General features: G+C 42.8%; 1 protein-coding gene across 1 annotated transcript in view; it reads right to left on the reverse strand.

The window, feature by feature from the left end:
* The window catches only part of lamc3 (laminin subunit gamma 3), a 97336-nt gene that overhangs the window by 9915 nt on the left and 65315 nt on the right, over positions 1-22106 (reverse strand). The window contains exons 11-18 of the mRNA XM_022766457.1: positions 19683-19792; positions 16609-16836; positions 5331-5519; positions 4812-5057; positions 3425-3578; positions 3173-3315; positions 2825-3003; positions 657-837 (exon numbers count right to left, since the gene is read on the reverse strand). Of these exons, the coding sequence (XP_022622178.1) occupies positions 657-837; positions 2825-3003; positions 3173-3315; positions 3425-3578; positions 4812-5057; positions 5331-5519; positions 16609-16836; positions 19683-19792 (1430 nt within the window). The remainder of the gene's footprint in view (positions 1-656; positions 838-2824; positions 3004-3172; positions 3316-3424; positions 3579-4811; positions 5058-5330; positions 5520-16608; positions 16837-19682; positions 19793-22106) is intronic.

Genomic DNA, 22106 nt, shown 5'->3' on the forward strand with positions numbered 1-22106 from the left:
CCCAGTGCCTTAAAGAGCATGGCCCGCTATGGGTGGGTGTGTGTGTGTGTGTGTGTGTGTATAAGTATGTGGGTGTTGGGAGGGGTGTTGTTAGACAACTGTTATCGTGATTGCAACTATAATCATAATAAACCAGGGATTAGAGATGCGCTGCCTGTCATATAAATAGGGATTAAGTTGGTCACACGGCGCCTTGTTCTATATTGTTATGATTTGTCTCCATTTGGCCTGTGCAGCTGAGCCTGTAAGCCCTTTCCCCTCCAAAGATAATGACGATATATCAGCATTGTGTTAAAGTAATTGGGAGAGGTTTGTATTGTTGCCTGCTTCCTGATTTAATCGCTTTGTTGTGCTGTATCTGTAACAGCGTCACACCGAGGAGACACAGGCACAGCAGCAGCCCATTTTGCACAAGGCCGGGGGCGGTCTCACGTCAAATTTCTTAGCCATGCTTGCTGGTCTTTGTATGTACTGATATGGCATGTTATCATCTGGCAGCCAAAATGTGACAGAGTAGTTACAATGGCACATAAAAGAGCTTCATGTTTCACAAAGCACAGGCTGCCAAGTGCCTCCTCAGATGTCATGACCACATAGGAAACATTAAAAGGAGTGACAGGCCAAGTGGAATTATCTTGGCTTCTGGCTGCTGTTACCTTGGAAGGCCAGAAAATCCTCCAGAGCATTGGGCAGAGTATCCTCCCTCTGGTGCTCATGCTCATAAAGCCTGGCCATGTGATACTTCAGCAGGTGCTGTTGCTTCCCAAATCTACCTCGGCAATCAAAGTGAGCCAGGAGCTTCTCCAAATCCTGCAGGCGAGTCCTCAGCTTTTCCGCCTGTAATAGCACCAAGATTTATCACTGACGGCGTCAATGAGAATACAGATTTTTTTTTTTTGCAACACACAGGGCTTCAACAACAAATACCACAAAGAAAAAAAATCTACCCAGATATGTATTTATTTATTCAGACATGGGGATTGAGATAGGACGCTGATTCTTGGTACACCGTAACATCAAAATGTAGTATTTCAACAAAAGCAATGAATAAATGAATATCAACAACAGGATAAGGATAGAATACGGTTTTCATATCCGCATCCACTCACTCTTTTCTCTGCATAGCATGCGGCCAAGGAAGGCTTTTCAGGAGATAACTAGATTAGACTTCTTAGAGAACGGAGGTCCAGGTCTCAAAATGGAATCAAGGTGCTGTGATTCGCACCAATTTGTTGACCCTGGCACTTAAATGGTCCAGACCCTGTAAAAGGAGCCTGCAATCTCACTGTGATCACACCTCTTTTTCAAAGTGGGAGCCATGTTGCACGTGACGCACATGTGCTTGTTTATGGTGTGTGTTTTCTGTTAGCAGGAATATCTGCCATTGGTGATCTCATTAGTTAACAAACAAGGTGTTAATGAGCTAACATCTTCAGTCCAGTCATTCTAACACAAGGTACAACATATGATTTATAAAAAACACTGTCCCTCTCTGCAGTGATTCATTCTTGCCTTTGAACAAGCACCATGTATCTTTTTCATTATTTTACCCCATTCTTTATTTTGCTGCTTCCCGGTTTCTTTTTAATATCTTTCTTGATCATCGATCACACATCTCTGTCTTTTTCAACCTTCCCCTTTTTGTGCTTGTTAGCCTTTTTCCTTCCTGTGCCTAAGCCAGAGGAAAATGTGAGCAGAAAGATAGAGAGAGTGGGAGAGGTAGAGAGGGAGAGCTTGGGGGAGACTGAGGACAGTGAGAGTAATTGCAGGTGTTCAGAGCAGACAAGGCTCGGGATGTTCACTGAATTGCTAACACTGTGGAAATCACAGCGTGCATTCACACAGCTACAAGCTGGTCCGGAGAGATCACACTGCCACTTCACCTGGAACAAGAATATATACAGAGAAAAGACAGAACACGGTATTGGATTGGCCTCAGAAGGCGAATCCCGGGACACGGCACCTTAGCATACGGATGTGGGCTGCAACAAATCTAAAGGGACAGAAAGAAGCTGCACAGGAGATCATTAGGGCAAATGTCTCTTTCTGTTTCACTGCACATCCACTGTTTACTTGCAATCTACAAATACAAAGGAGCCATATGGCTGTCACAAGGGTCCACAAAGGCGGGATGTGCTGGGGGAATGTGCTATTTCAAGAACAAACTGCACCTCATAATAGCGAGAGCCAAGACACAATCCATACTTGATGTAGGTTTGCAAAACATTTATATGGAAACGTGCAACAATATGTGCAGCACAACCATATTAACAACCCTACAGAGGGACATAGAGGATAAAGATTGAGAGCAGGGACATCAGCACATTTAATCACAATGTACTCACAGTGTACTCACAATTTCTATTCTGACGCTTCACTTGAATGTAGCTGTTTGTAAAATGCCACACCTTTTTTCCCCGTTACAGTTCAAAGGGAATCTGACAGCTGTTGTTACTTATGCCATCGCATAATGAGATTGAAAAGATTAGTGCTTAAAATAATTAATCAGTTAGTTGATCAACAGAAAATTAATCAACAATTTTGCTAATTGATTTATCATTTAAGACATTTATCAAAGAAAAACATTCACTGACATCACCTTCTCGGACTTGAAGATTTATTATGTGATGTGATGTAATGTAATTACTTTTGCAATGAGTAATATGTAATGTGTTATTTCAAGTAACTTGCCCAGCGCTTGCAAGGAAATAGTTTGTTAAGAATTTCCCCAAAAAATATTACAGGTTTAAAGTCTTTATGTTTAAAATCCCTGATATTTGGCCTTCACACAAACACAGAAAAAAACCACAAGCCATAAACTTACCTGTTTCTTGACAAGGCCGTAGCAAATGGGGCATTCCTCACACTGGTGTGTGGCTCTGTTGTGGAAATAGTTCAACTCGCATTTGTCACATTTGTAACCAACAAAGCCCTGGCGGCAGTGGCAGGTGCCGTTCCTGTGACACTGCATGGAAACGGAGCCCATAGGGTCACAGTTACAGGCTGGGAGAGGACAAAGGACAGCGGGATGGGACCCCCAAGGAGACGGGAGAAGAGCGGAGGGGCAGAGATAAAGATTTAAAGAGTTAAAAATGCCTTCATGTGTGATCTGTATTGGAGGATTACAGGATGGTACATTGTGCAGTTGTGATGCTGAAGTAAAGTCCTGCACCTCTGCAACCTTGTGACGAGAATCCAAAGAAACCCACGCGGCAAAAATCACACAGTGTCCCCTCCACTCCCGCACGACACACACACTGCCCTGTGATTGGATGGCACGCGACGGACGATGAGCCAATTGGATTACACTTACACCTAAGGAGGACAGGAAAACAATTTCTCAATAATAGATTCAGTTTGTGAGCTCAGTTGTCACATCTATTCATACCAACCCCCTCTTGAAATGCACTGGGGATGCGTGTACCTTTCACATCCTACACCTGGCTGGAGGTTGAAGAAGCCAACTTCACAATAACTGCAATCCCGTCCGGTCACATGACTGAGACACTGGCAATTTCCTGTCTGAGGGTGGCATTCATTTACATGCCCAGAGGTTCCAGCAGGATTGCAGCTGCAGGCTAGAGAAAGCAAACAAAACAGTTCCATAATTAAAACAAACATTGTTAATATCTTAGATTTTACCCAGTAGGCTTGAGGACCTTTTTTTATTGATTTAAGTGCTTGAGGGAAAATGGGAGGGAAATGACAGACAGTACCAGGGAGGCTCATGGATCACTCCCTCACATTGTTCAGTAAAGTACATCCTGGGGCTCGCAGGTGGAACTGAAGTATTGTAAGAAAATCAAAGGATGAACACATCACTGCCATTACTCTTTGGGTCTCTGTCTGCTTTTTATAACTTTATCTGAGTTTCATTCACTTAGGCCTTCACCCAACCCAATGATTCGCGCCTTCCTTTTCTTCCTTTGTCGCTATCTTTCTGACTCACAACCATTTGCTCGCCCCGTTTTCAGCTTTTGCTCTTTCATCACTCAAGAGTGCTACACCTGTCGAATCTGAACTCCTGAATTGATTAGTCAAGTCCATTTCAATGCTTTGCTCTCTGTGTTCATTTGAAAGCTGAACCCAGGGCCATGCAGTCCTCCGTGGAATTTGTCCTGAATATTCTTCAGACTATCAGTATGACTCTACCTATTCCGTAGAAAACAGATCAATCTGAATCCTAACAGGATTCCTGATGGTACTTCATCGTGTTGAGAGAGCATTCGAGAATTCTTAAAAACCCCCTTCATTTACATGTTGTAAAACATATATAAAAATACTCTACTCCTAATCATTTGTGTCTGATATGGGATTTCTATAATAAAGTTAAATTACCATGCTAAAAATGCTCCTTCTCTCTTATTTTAATATAAAAAACATTATCGTAAATGTCAAAAGTTGTTTTACTGGGCACAAGATATTTCCTTCTTCACCTTAAAGTCCACTCTCAGTGTCAGTGCACTGGAGGTTTCATGTTTAGACATCACACTTGTGCAAGTTTAATTCAAACTAGTCACAAAATCCTGTTCATATGTACAGATCTTTAGCACAGAGAAACTTTCTTCTCTCTCTTCCAGTGTCAAACTTTGCACATGCAGTTGCACATACACTGCATCATCCTGCACACTGAAGGTCCAAAATCCAAGTAACAAACATCAAAACATATTTTTTGAGAAAAGATGTCTTAAACATTGTTTTGCAGATATAAAAATCTCTTTCTTCTTTTATCCATTCTTCTCAATAAATTATAAATATAATATTAAATGAAGTGACCAATGTTCCATCTGAGTCCCTCCTCAGTTACTCACGCTTGCACTTCTGGCCAGCTGTCTGGTTCAGGGCGTCGCCATAGAAACCCGGCTGGCAGCGTTGGCAGTGGTCGCCCTCTGTGTGTCCCAGGCACTTCAGGCATCGCCCCGTGACATGGTCACATATTCCCAAAGCGTTATAGTCCACGTTGCCATTGCAGTCGCATCTCACACACGGTCGAACTGCCCCAGATTGTCCCAGTGGGTCACCATAGTAACCGTCTTCACACATCTGACAGCGCATCCCTACACAAGGGGAAAGTTGAAAGAGATGGGCAGGAATTAGATGGATGAGCTGGGACACTGTCAGCGGTCAGTCTCATGTCACCTTAGAGTCTGTTATAATTACATTACAAACTGATATCAGATGTGGTTGAATGTCAGGTTGCACTGTGTGATGACAGTCCCTGCAAACGAGCTGCTTTAAAGCCACAGTCGCTTCAGCATCGAGGAGTAAAGCTCATTATTTACTGCGTGGTGTGAGAAAAATGATTTTGAACTGTCAGCAGTTAATCTCACCTGTCTGTCCAGGAGGGCAGTTGGTACAGACCACCTGTCCTGTCTCTGCAATTTGGGCACAGCTGGTACGGTCCGGGCAAGGGCAAGGCTGACAATCACCAGGCGTGCCAATCAAGGCGTTGCCATAGTAACCATCCAGGCAGTGTTCACAGGTCATCCCAGTGGTGAAGTCTGAGCACTCGCACACACCTGAAACAGAGAGAGGAGTGTAACAATTACACGCTGCTGCTGCTACTACACACACACACCTGTTTATGTACGTTTTTGTTTTTCACACTTTGGTTCTGACACAAACAGACTGCAGTGGGTGGCATTTTCCTCATCTCCAGCAGAGTGCGCTGTGCCTCTGACCATAACTGCAGCCCCTCCACAGAAACACTCCACTCCACAGCCCAGCCCGGCAAGAAAACACTCCCCACAGCCCACCATGGTGAGCAGAAGACAACTAAATTCACCCTGACTATAATTGCTTGGGGAAACATAGGAGCCAAATGCAGTCCGAAAGACCTTCAAGAAGTAAAGCAATTCCCCCACCAAGTGGGAGAGATTACCAATTCTGTGATGTCCTCAAAAGAATGCGTTGTTTTGAAAGCCTTAGAAAAACAACTCGCAAGATTTGTTCACGTGCAACATGTGTTGATATACACGTACATGCACCAAATCCCGGATGCATTCTGCTCAGTTTATTGAGCAGATTTTCAGTCCTCAGTGTGCCATATTTCAAATCCAGTAAGCTACAGGCAGTGCTAAATAATATAATATGATAATCAGAGAAAATACCCACAGCAGTGAAGAAACTGATATAATGTCTAAGTGGATAGTATGACTGTAAAAGTAGCAAAAAGATTTAGATTAAAACAGCCCCGTCTCCTGCTGCAGGTCAGTGACCAGCTGCGGCTCCAACGTCACAAGTCGAGATGATAGGACCCACATACACCCTCAAAACCTCCTCTGGTGCTGGCTGAATTTATACAACAGCAACCTCTGATATGAAACAGTCAGAATGTGACATAATACAATGTGGCATTCTAATTTAATAACTGACTGACTAAAGCTTACAGAGCACGACAAAGTAATAAGTGTTAACATTCTTGGACAACCACAAAGAAAAAAAAAAAGCAACTCTGCTGCTCAGATGCTTACAAAGTTAAATCTATCATAAGATCAGAATGAGCAGATATTCATTCAATTCTTAATCACCATTTATGCATTTTAATCCGTAACAAAATAATAGCTGCTGTTGTTCTGCGGTGTGTAACTGCAAGAAGATATTTAGCATTCCTGTTGCACTGCATGATGTTTTTGCTCTTGGTATTCACCGAGCGCCTCCATATCAGACGGCTTACACTAATTTGAATCTTTTTTTTTTCTTTTACATCTCAAACTTTCTTAAATGACTTCAGAATCCGTTGGTAACAATAACTGCGCAAATTTTCTAGAGAACACCAATAAGATCTCGATGCATAGCAAATAATCCGCCGGCGTGCGGTTTTACAGTCCTCATTAAAATTTCCCATCCCTCCCTCATAGCCTACGGTGTGATTCAGTGAGAAGCTCTTCCCCTGTGCCTTTTTAAACCAACTCACACCACTGAATGCTGGTGTAAAGAAAATTCTTGCCTGTTGTTATGGGATCACTGACAACCAGTGTCTCCCATCACTAAATGAAGCCCTGTTAACTTCAGACCTGTAAGTTAAGTATATGAGATAAAGTAACGGCTGCTGAGATAAATTGATCACACAGCCATTAGTGGGAACAATTATCCCATTGCCTGATGAAGTATAGACTTCTGCATAAAAATCATTAGTTCTTTGTCGAGCTGAGGTGAATAATACATGACTATTGAGCACTATATGAGTATTTGGTAATAATGATTGTTCCTCGCATAAAGAAGTGAATCTTTCTTGAATTTCACAAGGCATTACAATGACACTGATGGTGTGCAGTGTCAATCCCCAATGAGCCATAGTAAATTTAATGGCAGCAGAAATGTGCTGACTTTACTGAGTGTGAAGATGACTGAGCGTGATATGAGGCAGTAGAGCCACTGAGGGCCTCCTTGACACTATTATCATTCCATCGGCTCCTCGGAAAAGCTAACGGCATGCATCACAAACCCGCCGCTGAATGGCGGGACCGCTGCGCACATGGTATTCCTCATCGTCACGCTAATCATCATTACTTCATAACACCCGCCCGGAATAATTTTATCAATGAATCAATGGCCGTTCATTCAGCCTTAATGAATTGTGATTTCTTTCCTACTGGAGTTGCACACTTTTGTGACAAATCACACGATCCCACTATTCTACCCCCCCCCCCCTTCCCTTTCCCCGTGTACTCCTTAACTTCCAGCCACATGGAGCTCTACACTTCAGCTCGTCGCTCTCTGCCTGAACCCTGCTCGTCTGTTCTGTGATGGCAAAGCAGTATTTCTGTACGGGAAACAAGCAGTCTGAGTCTATCATATACACATCACTCTCCAAAGAGCTCCTTTTTACCGGCGCTCATTCTACCTGTACCTCATCCCTCCGCTGTGCTCCTCATTGTACTCTCTCCACAGAAATACACACACGTTCAGGACTAATGCACTTCATTAAGGTAGCCACTTGTGGAGGATAGGAATACATTGGAATACATCAGTCTATGATAGCTGCAGAGACACGGACAGGCACTACAGAAAGAATGAAAAGACTGGTGCTTTTGCAGTCCACCTTTTTCCACATTCTTATTCAGCGTGTTAATACTGCATCACACAGTGTTCCTCTCCAGCAAGTGTGAAGAGTGCCTCTTCCAAAGATAGTGGATATCATTGTTTTCAGAAGCCTGTAATAGCTTTAACACCAGATGCGGATAGAAAAGTGGGATAGAAAATCCACGGAGAAATGGATTTTAAATAAGTATGTTTTTGTTTAGAAGGAGAAGATCAGAGCACGCTTCTCTCTCCTGTTATTACATTCTTGCCCTCAAACTCTCCAGATTTATTTACTGACCAAATTGAGTTTCTAAAGATCACCGCATGTCATTCGGCACCATCTTGGGAGGTCTTTCTGAAGGAGAAGGGCAACATGTGGGGTCTTTGATGATGCATATGCCCAGAGATACTCGTAAAATAAAGTCACACGAGTTCAAAGCAACATGTGGCTGCATCAGCTCTGTGACTGTATGTGCTACTTCCGCCTCTGCACACAACAGGCACAAATGCCTTTCAAGTGATGCTTGAAAAACTGCAACGAAATAAGTCTAGACTAAGCTTGGACATCTCTGCATAACGTAAGCAAAATTACAACGAGGATGTGATGTCAGAAAACATGAGCTTTTCAAGACCTCCATATTTTCCAAGAGGCTTGTCTCTTTAGCCCACTGGAACATTAAAAAGCTTGAGGCTAAGGAACTCTATTTACTAATGCATGTGAACACCCTGTTTTAATGAAGGAGAGGAGGAAACAAGACAGAAAGAGAGAGACAGACAGAGAAAATTTTGTCTGCAGCTCTGAGGACTCGAGGGTAGAAGTTGGGGTAAATCTGCTGCAGGACTGTTTGATGGTGATGTTACTCTCTAATTTAACACAGATACGCTGCCAGCGCCGGCTGCTGCAGATGTGGCTTGTCAGTGGGGTCTGAACGAGAGGACTACTGCAGCAGAGGAGAGAGGGAGGATGTTAAAAGAAAAGAGGAGGGGCTGTATATTCTGTCCACCCCCATACATAATGTGCACAATACAGATGACTGGGGAAATATGTTTTGTCATACTCTGACTGTGGAAAATAAATGCATCAATTCCTGTTTTGTGTACAGAGGCTGTCAGCCAAATTGTTATGGCCAAGGCCCTCGGGTATCAGGGATGGGAACTCTAGCAGCAGAGGCCGTAGCTCATGTTGTCTTGCCACAGTTCTGGGTCACTGAAATGCTATAGAGGAGCTCTATAAACTAGTTACTGTGTATTTTACTCTGATCAAATGTCAATGCACTCATGAAATTGATGCAGCAACCTGCTGAATTGATTGATTGTGTTTGAATATTTTACACCTTTATTCGGTTCATTTAACAACCAGGGCGAGACTTTCCCTGGAAGTTGAAATTGCACTTGTGACAGGTGTCATAGCATTAGGTGGAAACAAAAATCCTTTTCCCTTTCTGCTCTTTTTAGCCATGCCCGCGGATCTGTCATGACACAAGTTATGGTGGCTAGAGGAGTCCTCCTCACTTTGGCGATGACCTAACTTTTCATCCACTGTCAGCAGCAGGTCACATTTGTCACATATCCTGTGAAATATCTCAACATCTACTGCATGGATTGGCACAAATTTTTGTGCAGACACAGATGTATCCTAATAATTTCGATGAGCCCCTGAACTTTCCTATAGCGCCATCATGAGGTTGACATTTGTCTTTGTTGAGTGAAATATTTTGATAACTATTGGATGTTTTACCGTGAAATTTGGTACAGACATTCATGTTGCCCTCAGGATGAACTGGTAACTTTGGTGATTCACTTCTCATTTGGCGCCATCATCTGGTCAAAATTAAATTCATGATTTCAATCTGATTTATGACAAAATGCCTGTAAAAGTTTAAAGCCTGTACTTTTGAGTGTGTAGCCTTGTGGCCGAATTAGCATGCTAACATGCTTAACTAAGATTGTGAACATTGTAAATATTATAACTGCTAAACATCAGCATGTTTACATTGTCACTGCGAGGATATTACGATACTCTGGTTAGCGTTTAGCTCGAAGCGCCACTGCGCATAATCACAGAGCCACTAGCATGGTCGTAGACTCTTTCAAATCAGTGTCAATACTGCTGTAAGTGGGTCAAAAGAATCTGAATTCAGCCTATTCTTGAAGATACAATGCTCATTGTAGAGAGACTCTCTGTTTCGGTCTCAGTGCCTTTCGACATTATCTTCAACCATAAGCACTGCTACATAATGCAATGGGGTATAATTAGCATACACAATAGTAGGCTAATTTGGCACAAAACTGTAATTTAATATTTTTTGATTTTGAAAAGCCACACGCAATCAAAAGCAACACTTTCTGTTCTGTTTCAGTGAACCAAACCAAGGGAATCATTTGATTAATTTCCTCCTCTGCTTATCAATGGCACATTATTAATGAGCAACCACACATTAATTAGGTTAAAAGCGCTTTAACCGCACATCCCACTTTTTTTCAATATATCTCCTGCTCAAAAGCCATTATGCAGCCCTATGATGTGACGCGCTTGAAAGCATTAAAGATATGAAGACGCAGATCGATGTGGATCTAAGTGATGCACAGACAGACTGCAGTGGGACCATTCACTCAATATATAGATGTTAAGTTAAACCACTCACTTTAGATCTAGCTAAAACCTTGCGGCTATGACGAAGCCCATCCATATAGTAGTGAGCTGCATTGTGCTGACTACAAGTACCTGAATGCTGCATGTGCATCTGCTCCACAAATCCTAGTATAAATAAGGTCTTTCTGTTCTGTTTCATAACAGCATATGCTTGTTTCTCACTTTGACATTTGTGCGGGGCCAACTTTTTGAATAATGCACAGTGGTTTTGCATAGCTAAATGTCACGCCCACTGCAGTCTGGCGGAGGAGGTCGAGAAATGGAGGCTTTTTTTGGTCTTGGTCTGTGAAGGGGAACGGACCACCAGGGGCTCCTGCAGCGGAATACATTGAAGTCGGCCTAATAAAGGCCATCACCCAGAGTACCTGTCTCTTTGCATCAATTAGGGTACAGATGAAGAAATGACCAAACATGCTGCTCATTACAATACTCATTAGAATGCTGGGGTAAAATGGAGGATACTGTGAGTCAGTGTTTACCAACAAAGGGCCGCTTCAGAATGAGACAGAGGAAGCCAGGGCGTGCATTTCCCAAATGCCTGCTTAAATGCCATCTTCAGCTCTCTAAGGTCATTAGTTAGAAAAATCTATGGGAGAAAGTTGAGGCAGACAAACTGATGGGGAGTGAAGCTGGCTCTAGCGCTGGCTTATTCAACCCCCTAATCTCTCTGGTGGGCTGTATTTGTTGCAGGCTAAGCCCTGAGATGTCTGGCCTGTATCAGCGTGATGGGATATGAGGAGCGACAGTGAGGGGAAGAGGGAAGTGAGAAGGAGCAAAAAAGACAGATGTAGTCAGTTAGAATGAATCTTACCATGTAATTTCTGCTGCTGATCCTATTCAGTATGCTTTACTTATCTCCTCACAACCAGTGCACTTATTTTACACAAAAATAAACACAAAGATAGACAATGTGCACACTCTGTCTGCCCGCCTTGGTTTCTAGCCACACTGTCAGAGACGGCTGATTTGAAAAGGTTTCAACCTTTCCCTGGGTGAAATTAGTTTAGACAAGAATAATTTAGCACAACCAACCTGGTGCATTGCCAAAATGAATGAGAATTGAGGAAGTTTCCCCCGTCTAAGAACAGCAAGTAAGATAAGAAAACCTCTAGAAAAAAGCTAAAGTACACTCTGTGTATCGTGGTTATATCTAATGTTAAAGAGAAGAGTAATATATGATTTAAAAAAAAAAAGAATATTTAAGATATTATACAATTAAAGAGACACTCCTGCAATATACTGCACTCTCTTAAAGTTAGGAGATCGACTGAGCATGACTAAGAGCCATGACAGCTGCTCTGCGAGGCTGTGATTGGGACAGTGGTGCTGCAAGCTGAGCATGCTGACATGTTCACAATGACACTGCAAATATGTTTTGTAAAAAGTATTGTTGACCCGATGATGGCGCTAGATAAAAAAGTTAAAGACTCACCAGAGTTGTTACAATTTGTCCTGAAGGGGACATGAATGCTTTGACCAAGACTGAGTTGAATAGATATGTCACTGAAAATCACAAATGTCAACCTCATGGAGGAACTAGAGGAGAAATAAGGGGATCACTGGAGTCATTTGGATTAATGGTGGACCAACCGAAAGAATGACGTTGCATTTCCTAAAGCCAGGCCACTAGCATGGCTACAAAGGAATGGTCAAACGCAGAGGCCGACAAATCCTGACATCTCGCTCAGAAAAACACTGGATCGTACACTTCTCATAACGCGACTGCACACAGTTTTTTCATCAGAGCAGCCTGGTGAACACCCACGTCTTTCAGACTCCATGCCCCCAGTTTGAAACTCAATAATATCACTTGAATAAATTTCTCAGATTTAGGAACGCTCCCTCGATATCCACAAAACACATTATACAACCATTTTTTTTACAGGTTGAACAGCACTTCCGATGACTAGTGATCTGACTTTGAGGTGAGCTGCATTATATTCGTTTCTTGGACTCATATCAGGTGGAACAGGCAACCTCCCCCACATGGCACTGCTCTCTGAAGATAGATGAAGTCTAAGTGTGGTGCACCACGGAGGACTAACACAGGTCTATTAGGATGCAGGGCCAACAGAGGAGCTCCGATGCACAATATCCAGCAGAGAGTACAGTATCAAGAGCATCATGTGTTTCATTTGTTTAGGTGATTAATGAGCACTCGCCTACAGTGTGGGCCACAGAGAAAATTGAGTGTCTCCGTTTTATCTATACATTACAATCATCTCTCTTCTTCCTCAACACCCTCCCTTGAGCTTATAAATTATGGCCTCTGTCCATTTTTATGGTTGGTGTGTATGCAATTAACACAGTGTACACACTTTATAGAAGTATATCTAGTCCAAGTCCAGTGGTACACTGAAATGAAAGTTATGTCCACAAACTGTGGAAACACATGTGCTACACACACATTTTTTTTTTTTTTTTGCATCCAAAAGGACATATGTTTGACTTCATCAGCCCTGCAGCAACAGCGCTCTGCAGTAATCGCAATTTGCTTGTTCCACCACAAATATTAACATTTCCAATCTGTTGTGTTGCGCTACAGCAAATAGAAGCGGCACGACTCAGAGAGTGTTAATAAATCATGATTATGAAGCACCATTGGCTGCAGCTTCCCTCGACAGCCAGTGAATAAACTCCATCCCAATTCTGTCTGTGGGCACACCCTGCATGATGATACAAATCGTTAGGTAATTATACAGCAATTAAGATTCTGATAGGAGAAACAGCAGGTTGGTCCGCCCTCCCGGTGACAAATGATGAACAGGGTGTCTCTAATCGACTCACTTTGATAGTTCCCCTTGACCTGAACTTATGGATTTATGGAGAGCTTCTGCTGTTTGTTTGCTTCCTTTTTTATTAAAGAGAAGCCAGCAGGCCTTCAGAAGATGACATGCCATCATCCATTTGAAAAACAAAGGCTAATTTTAACTAGCTTCTTTTACTGATAGTCAGCTAATGCTGTTCAACCCAAAGAGTTTGGTACCAAAGGACACAGCGCACGAGGAATTTTTGATCTGTTACTCAGAGGACACATCGTGTTCCATATTTAACACTCATTCATCATTTGCATGGCACCATAAATATTTTTAAAACATCCTGAAAAGCGTGTGTGTGTGTGTGTGTGTGTGTGTGTGTGTGTGTGTGTGTGTGTGTGTGTGTGTGTGTGTGTGTGTGTGTGTGTACTGAAAAAGAATCTTCACAGCCTGTGGGGACTTGTCAGGTGTGAACTCTGTTAAGATGCTAAATGCTGCTAAGCTCGACCTGCTGAGTGTAAACCAAAGCTACTTTGATGTTAAACAGTTAAACAAGTTCATTAATAAATAATGGGAGTTTTTCTTCTCACAGCTCAGAACACAAGCACATTTGTGTTCAAGCCGCCCAGAAAACTGTCGCCCTGTCTTCTCACACTTTCAATCTTTGCAGAGAACACACACAAAAAATAAACAGATTTTTTTTTTTTTTTTTTTATCTAGGTCTCACCACTTCTCACATCTGCTCTCAAAGATTGAGGTTATTGTTGACACTAAATCCTGCTAAATAACTAAATCAAATATCGCAGAAATCCGACTGTATAACTGCTGGGTACTATATTAATACAAAGGAAATACACCTATGAAAGTCAGGAAGATATGCAGGGTGTGGAAACTTGAGAGGAGTCTGCACAGAAGGGAGTCAAGGATGCTATAAACAAAGTCAAGGTGACTGGGGAGAGCAGGTGCAATCCAAGCTGAGGAAGGAGGAAGCAGAAGACACCAAGAGGCTGGCTAGAGAGGCTGGGGAACAAGAGGAGGCAGAGAGAGTGTGTGTGTGTGTGTGTGTGTGTGTGCATGAGACAGAGAGAGACATCCAGATTGAGAAGAGACATAAGAGACACAGGAAATCTGCAAGCAAATTAGACATCATTAGCCAAGAGGCGGTTAACAAGTCTAATTAGGGGGGAGGCAGGCAGGCAGTGATACCAGACTTGCTTCCGGACCGCAGACGCACACACACGCACACACACACATTCATATAAACACACACAGAGTCGCAAACATAACTCACACTCTCAGCCAAAGCTTCAGGCATCTCCTAACTAGGTCAGATCTCAGAGACTTTAAGTCGGAGGGTAGGAGAGGGAGATAGAGAGGGAGAGAGATTGAGGAAAGATAAAAGATGGAGGTTGGGACTTTGAATGGGAATCGTTGTCTGCTCTTGGTGAGACGGAGAGAGACTTGTTTAAAAGCTGCGAGAGTGAGATAGCATGGAAAAGACTCGGGGAGAAAAAGAAAGAGAGTGCATACTGTGCACATCCACAGACACGCACTCTAAATAACCGCATAGAGGTTCACCTGTTTACGCACCCAACAGCTGCTGTTTTACTTCTGTCGTTGACGGGACGTTGTGTTTAGGATATGAAGCTGAAAGAATACTGCAGCTGTTTTTATCTCCCATTAAGAACGTCAGGTGCATTAAACGCACACGCGTAGTTTCAACTGTTATTATAAAGATCAGCCGTGTGAGATGAGGATATCGCTGTATTAGTACAGCCCATCCAGTTCTCACTTTGAGTGATAGCTTGCCAATGCCCCTGAGGGATGACTGAGTTATGTTCCCTTGAAGCGATGATGACTGAATGTCAATTCTGGAAAGACAGAAAAATGCTTCAGTCAAACAGCCTGCATCTCTTTCTGTTCCCTCTGCTCTCTCAGAGGCACAGTGACAGAAAACATTGTCTCAACAATGATCCCTCATCTCATGTTACACTGGCTGAACGCTTCACAAAGATGGCTTTATTGCCTAACTACCAGCTTAGATCTGTTGCATGCCCTATAACACCATAGTACTATTCTAAATTGCTCTGTTAACAATAAGCAAAGCATGTTGTCATGGCCAGTGCCAAGAGCAGCAGTACTGAGCAGTGACATACCAAATGGTGGGCTTTTGAATCACTTTGTGAAGACTCTGTGAAGTTTCTTTAAAACTTGGGTCACATTGGGATGGTTCTAATTCACTTTCATTCAATTCAAATGGTTATTACTCCAGCACATCAACTATTGTGTACTCCTGTGCTCGTCCACTAATCAGAAGGCCACAAGTCGGTGTCCTCGGGCAAGATACTGAACATCACGTTGCGCCCTAATGGCTGTTCCATCAGTGTATGAGTGTGATTTATGAATGTGTGAGCGAATAAGTGAATGTGGAAAGTATTGTAATGTGCTTTGAGTGGTCGATGAGACTAGAAAAACGCTATATAAGTGCAGTCCATTTACCATTCATTTTCTTCCATAAAAACAGCGACATGCAAGAGGAAAGAACGGTCAAAGTCAATGCAGCTGTGGCTACATTATCCTGACTCTTAGTTTCTTCAAAAGCTGGATCCTACATTTCCCATAATGCCACCTTGATCTGCATCTTTCATTATGTTCAGTGTGATGGTTACACATACTGCACGTTGACCATTAATCTGTTCACTCTGGGGTTTGATACTTCGAGCAACAGACTTTATCTGACGTGAGGCATCCATGGTTGTTTGGTTCTCAGGCATTTCCATACTGTGAGAAGATAAATCTTTCTGCTTATAATAAGTCAGTTGGAATTATGACTTGGACGTTGACGTGCTGTTTACAAGTTGAAAACTAACTCTCACTTTCTGGCACGATCGCAGCATTACACCCTCCCCGACTTAACAAAGCTCCTCCAAGGCCACAGAATACACTAGTTCCCCTTCAAATTATAAAATGTTCTGCAACTGATTTATGAATTAACATTTTTTCAGGCTTTTTTAGTTTTTCTACTTCAGCAGGAGTCGCTGAAACAGAAATGCTGCTGATTGGTTGTCAGTGAAGTGGCACCAAAGTCATCCTGGCTACCTGACATTTTCCAGATTTATTATTCGAATACAGTTGTGTACAAGTCAAATATATTGTAAATGTTTCACTTATTACCCGTCTCCGGATGGCAGGTTCCATGATGGTGGCAGTTGCAGGGTACACACGTGGAGAGGGGGCCTGTCCCGGGGACTTCCCAGGTGAATCCTGGGGCGCACCGCTCGCAGAACTGGCCTGTGAAACCCGGGGGACAGGAACAAGATTCCACCCACGGAGCAGGAGGGCTGGCTGCACCAGAGGAGATTAAAGCTGAGGTCAGGGTTACACCTGCGAGCTGTGATGTGTCTGGAGAGGAAGGAAGGGAGAAGACGAGAAGAGTGCTTTGTCATAAAACGGACGCTTACAGAGGTCACTGGTAAACTGATAATTGTTGCCTCAGAGGCCTGTTGAAGTGAAGAGGCACCTGCTTTTCTCTGGAGGGAGAGGGGAGGGGTACGTGTGTGTGTGTGTGTGTGTGTGTATGTGTGTGTGTATTTTTGTGTGGATGTGTGTGCGTGTAAGCAGTGGGTTATTAGCATTTGTTGCAGTGCTGTCCCTCCCTCCCTGTCTCATTAGAGGTTCTGGCCTGTGTTTACAGTCTCACACACACACACACACACACACACACATACACACACACACACACACACACACACATACACACACACACACACACACACACACATACACACACACACACACACACACACACATACACACACACACACACACACACACACATACACACACACACACACACACACACACACACAATAACAGATTCATCCACCCACATGCCCGTAAATGCCACACTTAATGCTCACTTGCACACGCACGTGCGCAGGCATGCGCCCACACACCTACACTCGTCACCCAGGGAATCTTTGATATAGCAAATGAATAAATCACTGCAGCAGAGCAAGACGAGAAGAAAAAGAGACAGGAGACTCGGTGGAGGTATGTCAGACGTGCAGTTCCTGTGAGGATTCGAGATCCCTCTCTCCTCTCATGAATAGTGATGGGGACAGGCCATCCTGAACCACCAAATCCCTTTCACCCTAACCCGCAGCCACTGAACACAAAATTACTTTTGTTCCTGCTCCTTGAGAGCACAAGATGGACAAATGGATGGATGGATGGATGGATGGATAAACAGACAGACAGACAGACAGACAGACAGACAGACAGACAGACAGACAGACAGACAGACAGACAGACAGACAGACAGACAAGAAGACCAGACAGCAACAGACAGACAGACAACAGACAGACAGACAGAGACAGACACAGAACAGACAGACAGACAGACGACAGACAGACAGACAGACAGATAGATAGATAGATAGATAGATAGATAGATAGATAGATAGATAGATAGATAGATAGATAGATAGATAGATAGATAGATAGATAGATAGATAGATAGAAAGAATATGCTGTGCATGTTTTACTATGTAGCTTTGTCAGATAAGAAATAAACCAAGTGTGAATGAGCAGCTGCATAATGAGGGAAATCTGAGTGGAAGAACCACAGGAGAGGATGGACCTTGACTTCTAACAAGTCATGATCCAGGCATTCCTTCAGCGGTGATGAAACCCAGTTCATTTGCACCTCTGAGGGATAATCAGTAGGCAAGCCTGTCCTCTTCCCTCTCCAAGACTCGCCTTGGCCTCTACCCTTTACTCTCCTTTACCTCCTGAATTCTATTAGCTCATTCAACGGGGGGAAAATGTGCAATTAAAACAGTTTTCAGACACTGAACCCATATTTCAGTTAATTAAAAACATTTCACTTTAAGTCACGCTGCGCAAGTTCTCTCCATCAATCCTTTTCTCCGAGAAACCTTGTCAGACCAGTTGAGATTTTATTTCCCTTTAATGGCTCACTGCTGCCCTGCTGACAATTTAGGTCTCTACCTGTACATTAAGTCATTAAGCCACAGCTTCCTCTTAAATTTCCAATATGGCTATGCTCGCTGTTCAACACTCAATTTTTGTGGTGGAGAAAATGAAAGGCCTTTAGTGTGCCTGCTGAAAATGCCTTTATAGTCTAAAGACAATACTGTCATTAAAATAATACACTTCTGTTATAATAGACTCTCTGCGGTGCAGAGAGAAATTTGAGGAGTAAAGGAGAATGTGCGAGGGAGAGACGAGAAAGATGAGAGGACAGCTTTATGGGATTTTGATATTAAAGTTTGCCACGCAGCCTGCAGCGATAAAGCACGTCTAACACTGTTTGAGAATGAGTTTGAGACCTTACACAAATCATTAAGACTTTCTCCCCTGTGATGTGCAATGGATTCAGTGTAAACTGTGTGTGCTTGACTCTGTTTGCACGGTCATGTGGGTGGGTGGTTACTGGAAACAGTTTGATGGAATATGCATGACTGTGCTTCTGCAAACTTCTGTGCCAGTCCCTTTTTCCATGCACAAGTGCACGCCGTGGAACTACACAAATGTGTGTGCGTGTCTCATTGCCTGCACTGCCTGCAACTAATTAAAATGGTGTAAGTAAGTGTGAGAGAGCTGGTGATTTTGGCCAGCTGTTCTGTCTTCTTGGTGCTCTAATCCGCCGTAATGCCTCTCAGATCCTGCCTGTAGTTTACTATGCAGACTATCAGATAGCAAGGGGAGGAAGAACATGATAAAAAATAAGAGGAGGATTTCAAGAAGTTGTTATCAACATCTGGGAATAAATGTCCCGTTTTCAGCTAAGCCAGATTTGGAACCGTTGAACTATTCCCTGAATACAAGCACTGACATTGTTTTTGCAAGTATGTTTGATGCAACTTTGTGTACTGTGTGTTGAAAATGAATTTTTCTGTTGCACTTTAACTTATCGTATCATTTGTAAATGGCCATGCATTCAGCTATAATATAACATAATATTTGTTTTTCTAACAAATGTGCCACTGATACAGTATATATGTCGACACAACCATGTTCCTGAGGTCTGTAACAGTGTGTACAAATGCCAACAATAATGCATTGGCTACGTCTGTGAGCTGTCAGTGCAGTGCAACATATAAATAATGTGATATTCAGGTTAAAAGACAAACATTCTTAAAATAACAACCACAACAGATCCCAAGCTAATTGTGTTGCATACTTTAATAGCAACACACAGGAACACACAAACACACACTTACAGTTGTGTCCTCCAGCGTTGCTGATTCTGACAGCGGTCAGGTTGTAAAGGAGACGTTGGAACTCAAAGGCAGACAGCTGAGGTTTAAATCTCATCTCATTTTCATGGAGCCTGTGAAACAAGAAGAAAGAAACACATCATTTGCAATGTATTTGTGTGGCACATTCAAATGCAAATAAACTGTGATTAAACACTGAAAACATCACATTATGAAGGCGCAAAAATCCAAATGGTATATTTGCTTGTCTGCTGAATTTATGAACAATTGGAGTGTTTTTTTTCAAAGCAGTTTAATTCCTCCCCACTGGTAATTAAGAAGATATAAAATGCTCTGCCACACATGTGCTTGACTTTCTATGGGTGGCTATCAAGAGCAGACACATACAGTCTATAAGAAAAAAAATAAATAAATAGATGTGCTGACTTCAACACATATTCAGGGTCTTGATCACTGAGCTCTGCCATCTGCTGAAGGATGTTCTGCAAAGCCAGGCTGTACAGCTGACATCTGCCTGTTTTACTCCAGGCATCATGCACTCTTTCCATCTTGATGACAGGTGCTGAGTCAGCGTCACACAGGTGATGTTGTGTTATAAGATTTACCCCAACTATTGTGCGACGGTCCCAGGGGTGACGAGCAGCAGCATGACGAATAGTATTCACATAATTTTCATGTACGGTTGTAGAAAACACAACTACAGGTAACACTCTACACTAACATCTTTAAAATAAAAAATGGTGGCAAACCACAATTAGGTTTCCATGAATATCTGAATTTCTAATAAGTCTGCAGTTATATTTGTTAATTAGGTGTTCATAAATGGATTTTGGTCCAAATGCTCTGCTGCTCTTTTCCACACGGTTAGATGGGTTGTAACATATCTATAAGACAATTGTGTATTACTTTCAGCCAAACCACATCAACAGCTTTTCCCCTTAGCTTCACTGTTACAACCAAATTCATAAAGGACCTTTTTGAAAGTGGTATCCAATTACACTATATGAACTTGTAAATATGGGCAAGGATGTAAAAAGAATGAAGTGTTTTAAGTTTGTTGACCATATTAGGAAAAGCCTGACTTTGGCTAATATGGTTGACAAACTTAAAACATTTAATTCTTTTTACGTCCTGATGAGATATGAGTGTTCAATGGCCTCTATTTTATTAGGTCAGTTGTTCTCAGCATGACACCGACTCGTTTTCAGAACGCTTTAATTTGTGCATTGCCTCTGTCTTATATTCACATTTGCACTCTGTATATCAGCGCATATGTGTGTGTGTGTGTGTGTGTGTGTGTGTGTGCGTGTGTGCATTCCTGGCTTGCCACACAGACTCTCCATTGAAGCGATGGGTCCTTGTTCCCTGGCCTGACATGTAGGCACAGTAATAAAGAGAGGCAATTACAAACTGGGCCTCAAAGCCATGGTAATGGAGCTGGTCAGACAGCGATAAGCAGAGTGTGCATGAAAGTGAACAAACTCCCAGTCATGCTTTCCCTATGGAGCATCAGTGTCCCTTTTAATCAGCACCAAGCAGAGCGCGGAGAGCCACACTGTAATTAAGCCTGCTCCGCGGAGGATGAGTAGAGATCATCAGGAGAGAAAAGCCCACAAGAATACTGGACACACACACCCACACAAACACACACAACCACACACAACCACACACGCACACACACACAAGTACCTTTAGAGGGAGAACAGAGATAAAGATACAAGGTGAGCAAGAAAGCAAGACATAAATGGTGTGTGAAAGACGGAGAAGGAGAAAAAAAAAAAGGAAATGATAAGAAGGTAGTGGGAGGGTAAGTAAGCGTGTAAGCGATTGTAAAATTGAAAAATACAGATGAGTTACACAAATAAAACATGTACAGGGACAGAGCAATTAACAGGAAAAAGTATCAAAACCAACATGTAGAGCCTCTCATCGACTCAAACTTGCTCATGTCGGTTAATTTGGTAAACGCTTTCCCCGACGAGTGCGTTCATTAATTCTCCTCTTGAAAAGGAAAAAAAAAAACTCCCCCATGTTTAGACACGTGCCTCCGCTCCGTCCAACTAAGGTCAGTCCGCGTTTACTTGAAGTGAAGCTGGCGATATGGATGACACGAGCACAAACACTGAGCCTCAGGCAACGTCCACACTGATATGTTTTAGTTTTAGAGTGCATCACATTTGCTATGTTTACGCCTGGTGTCCACACTACTCTGACGTTGTGGAGCCCCTAAAGTGTAGACTTCTAGAAACGCTGCTGGCCCCATTTTAGTTTCAAAACTCCAGGGTTGCATTTTAGTCCGGATGATGGTAAATGGGGACGCAGACACCCGCCTCGCCTCCTGATTGGGTCTTATCAGTCACGACTACCAGACAGTGGTGAATGCGACATGGATAGCGACCAAAGGCATCTATCCAAGGTACCACCAAC

This window comes from Seriola dumerili, unplaced genomic scaffold (genome assembly GCF_002260705.1).
Source record: "Seriola dumerili isolate Sdu_G_001 unplaced genomic scaffold, Sdu_1.0 BDQW01000853.1, whole genome shotgun sequence".
Classification (NCBI taxonomy): Eukaryota; Metazoa; Chordata; class Actinopteri; order Carangiformes; family Carangidae; genus Seriola; species Seriola dumerili.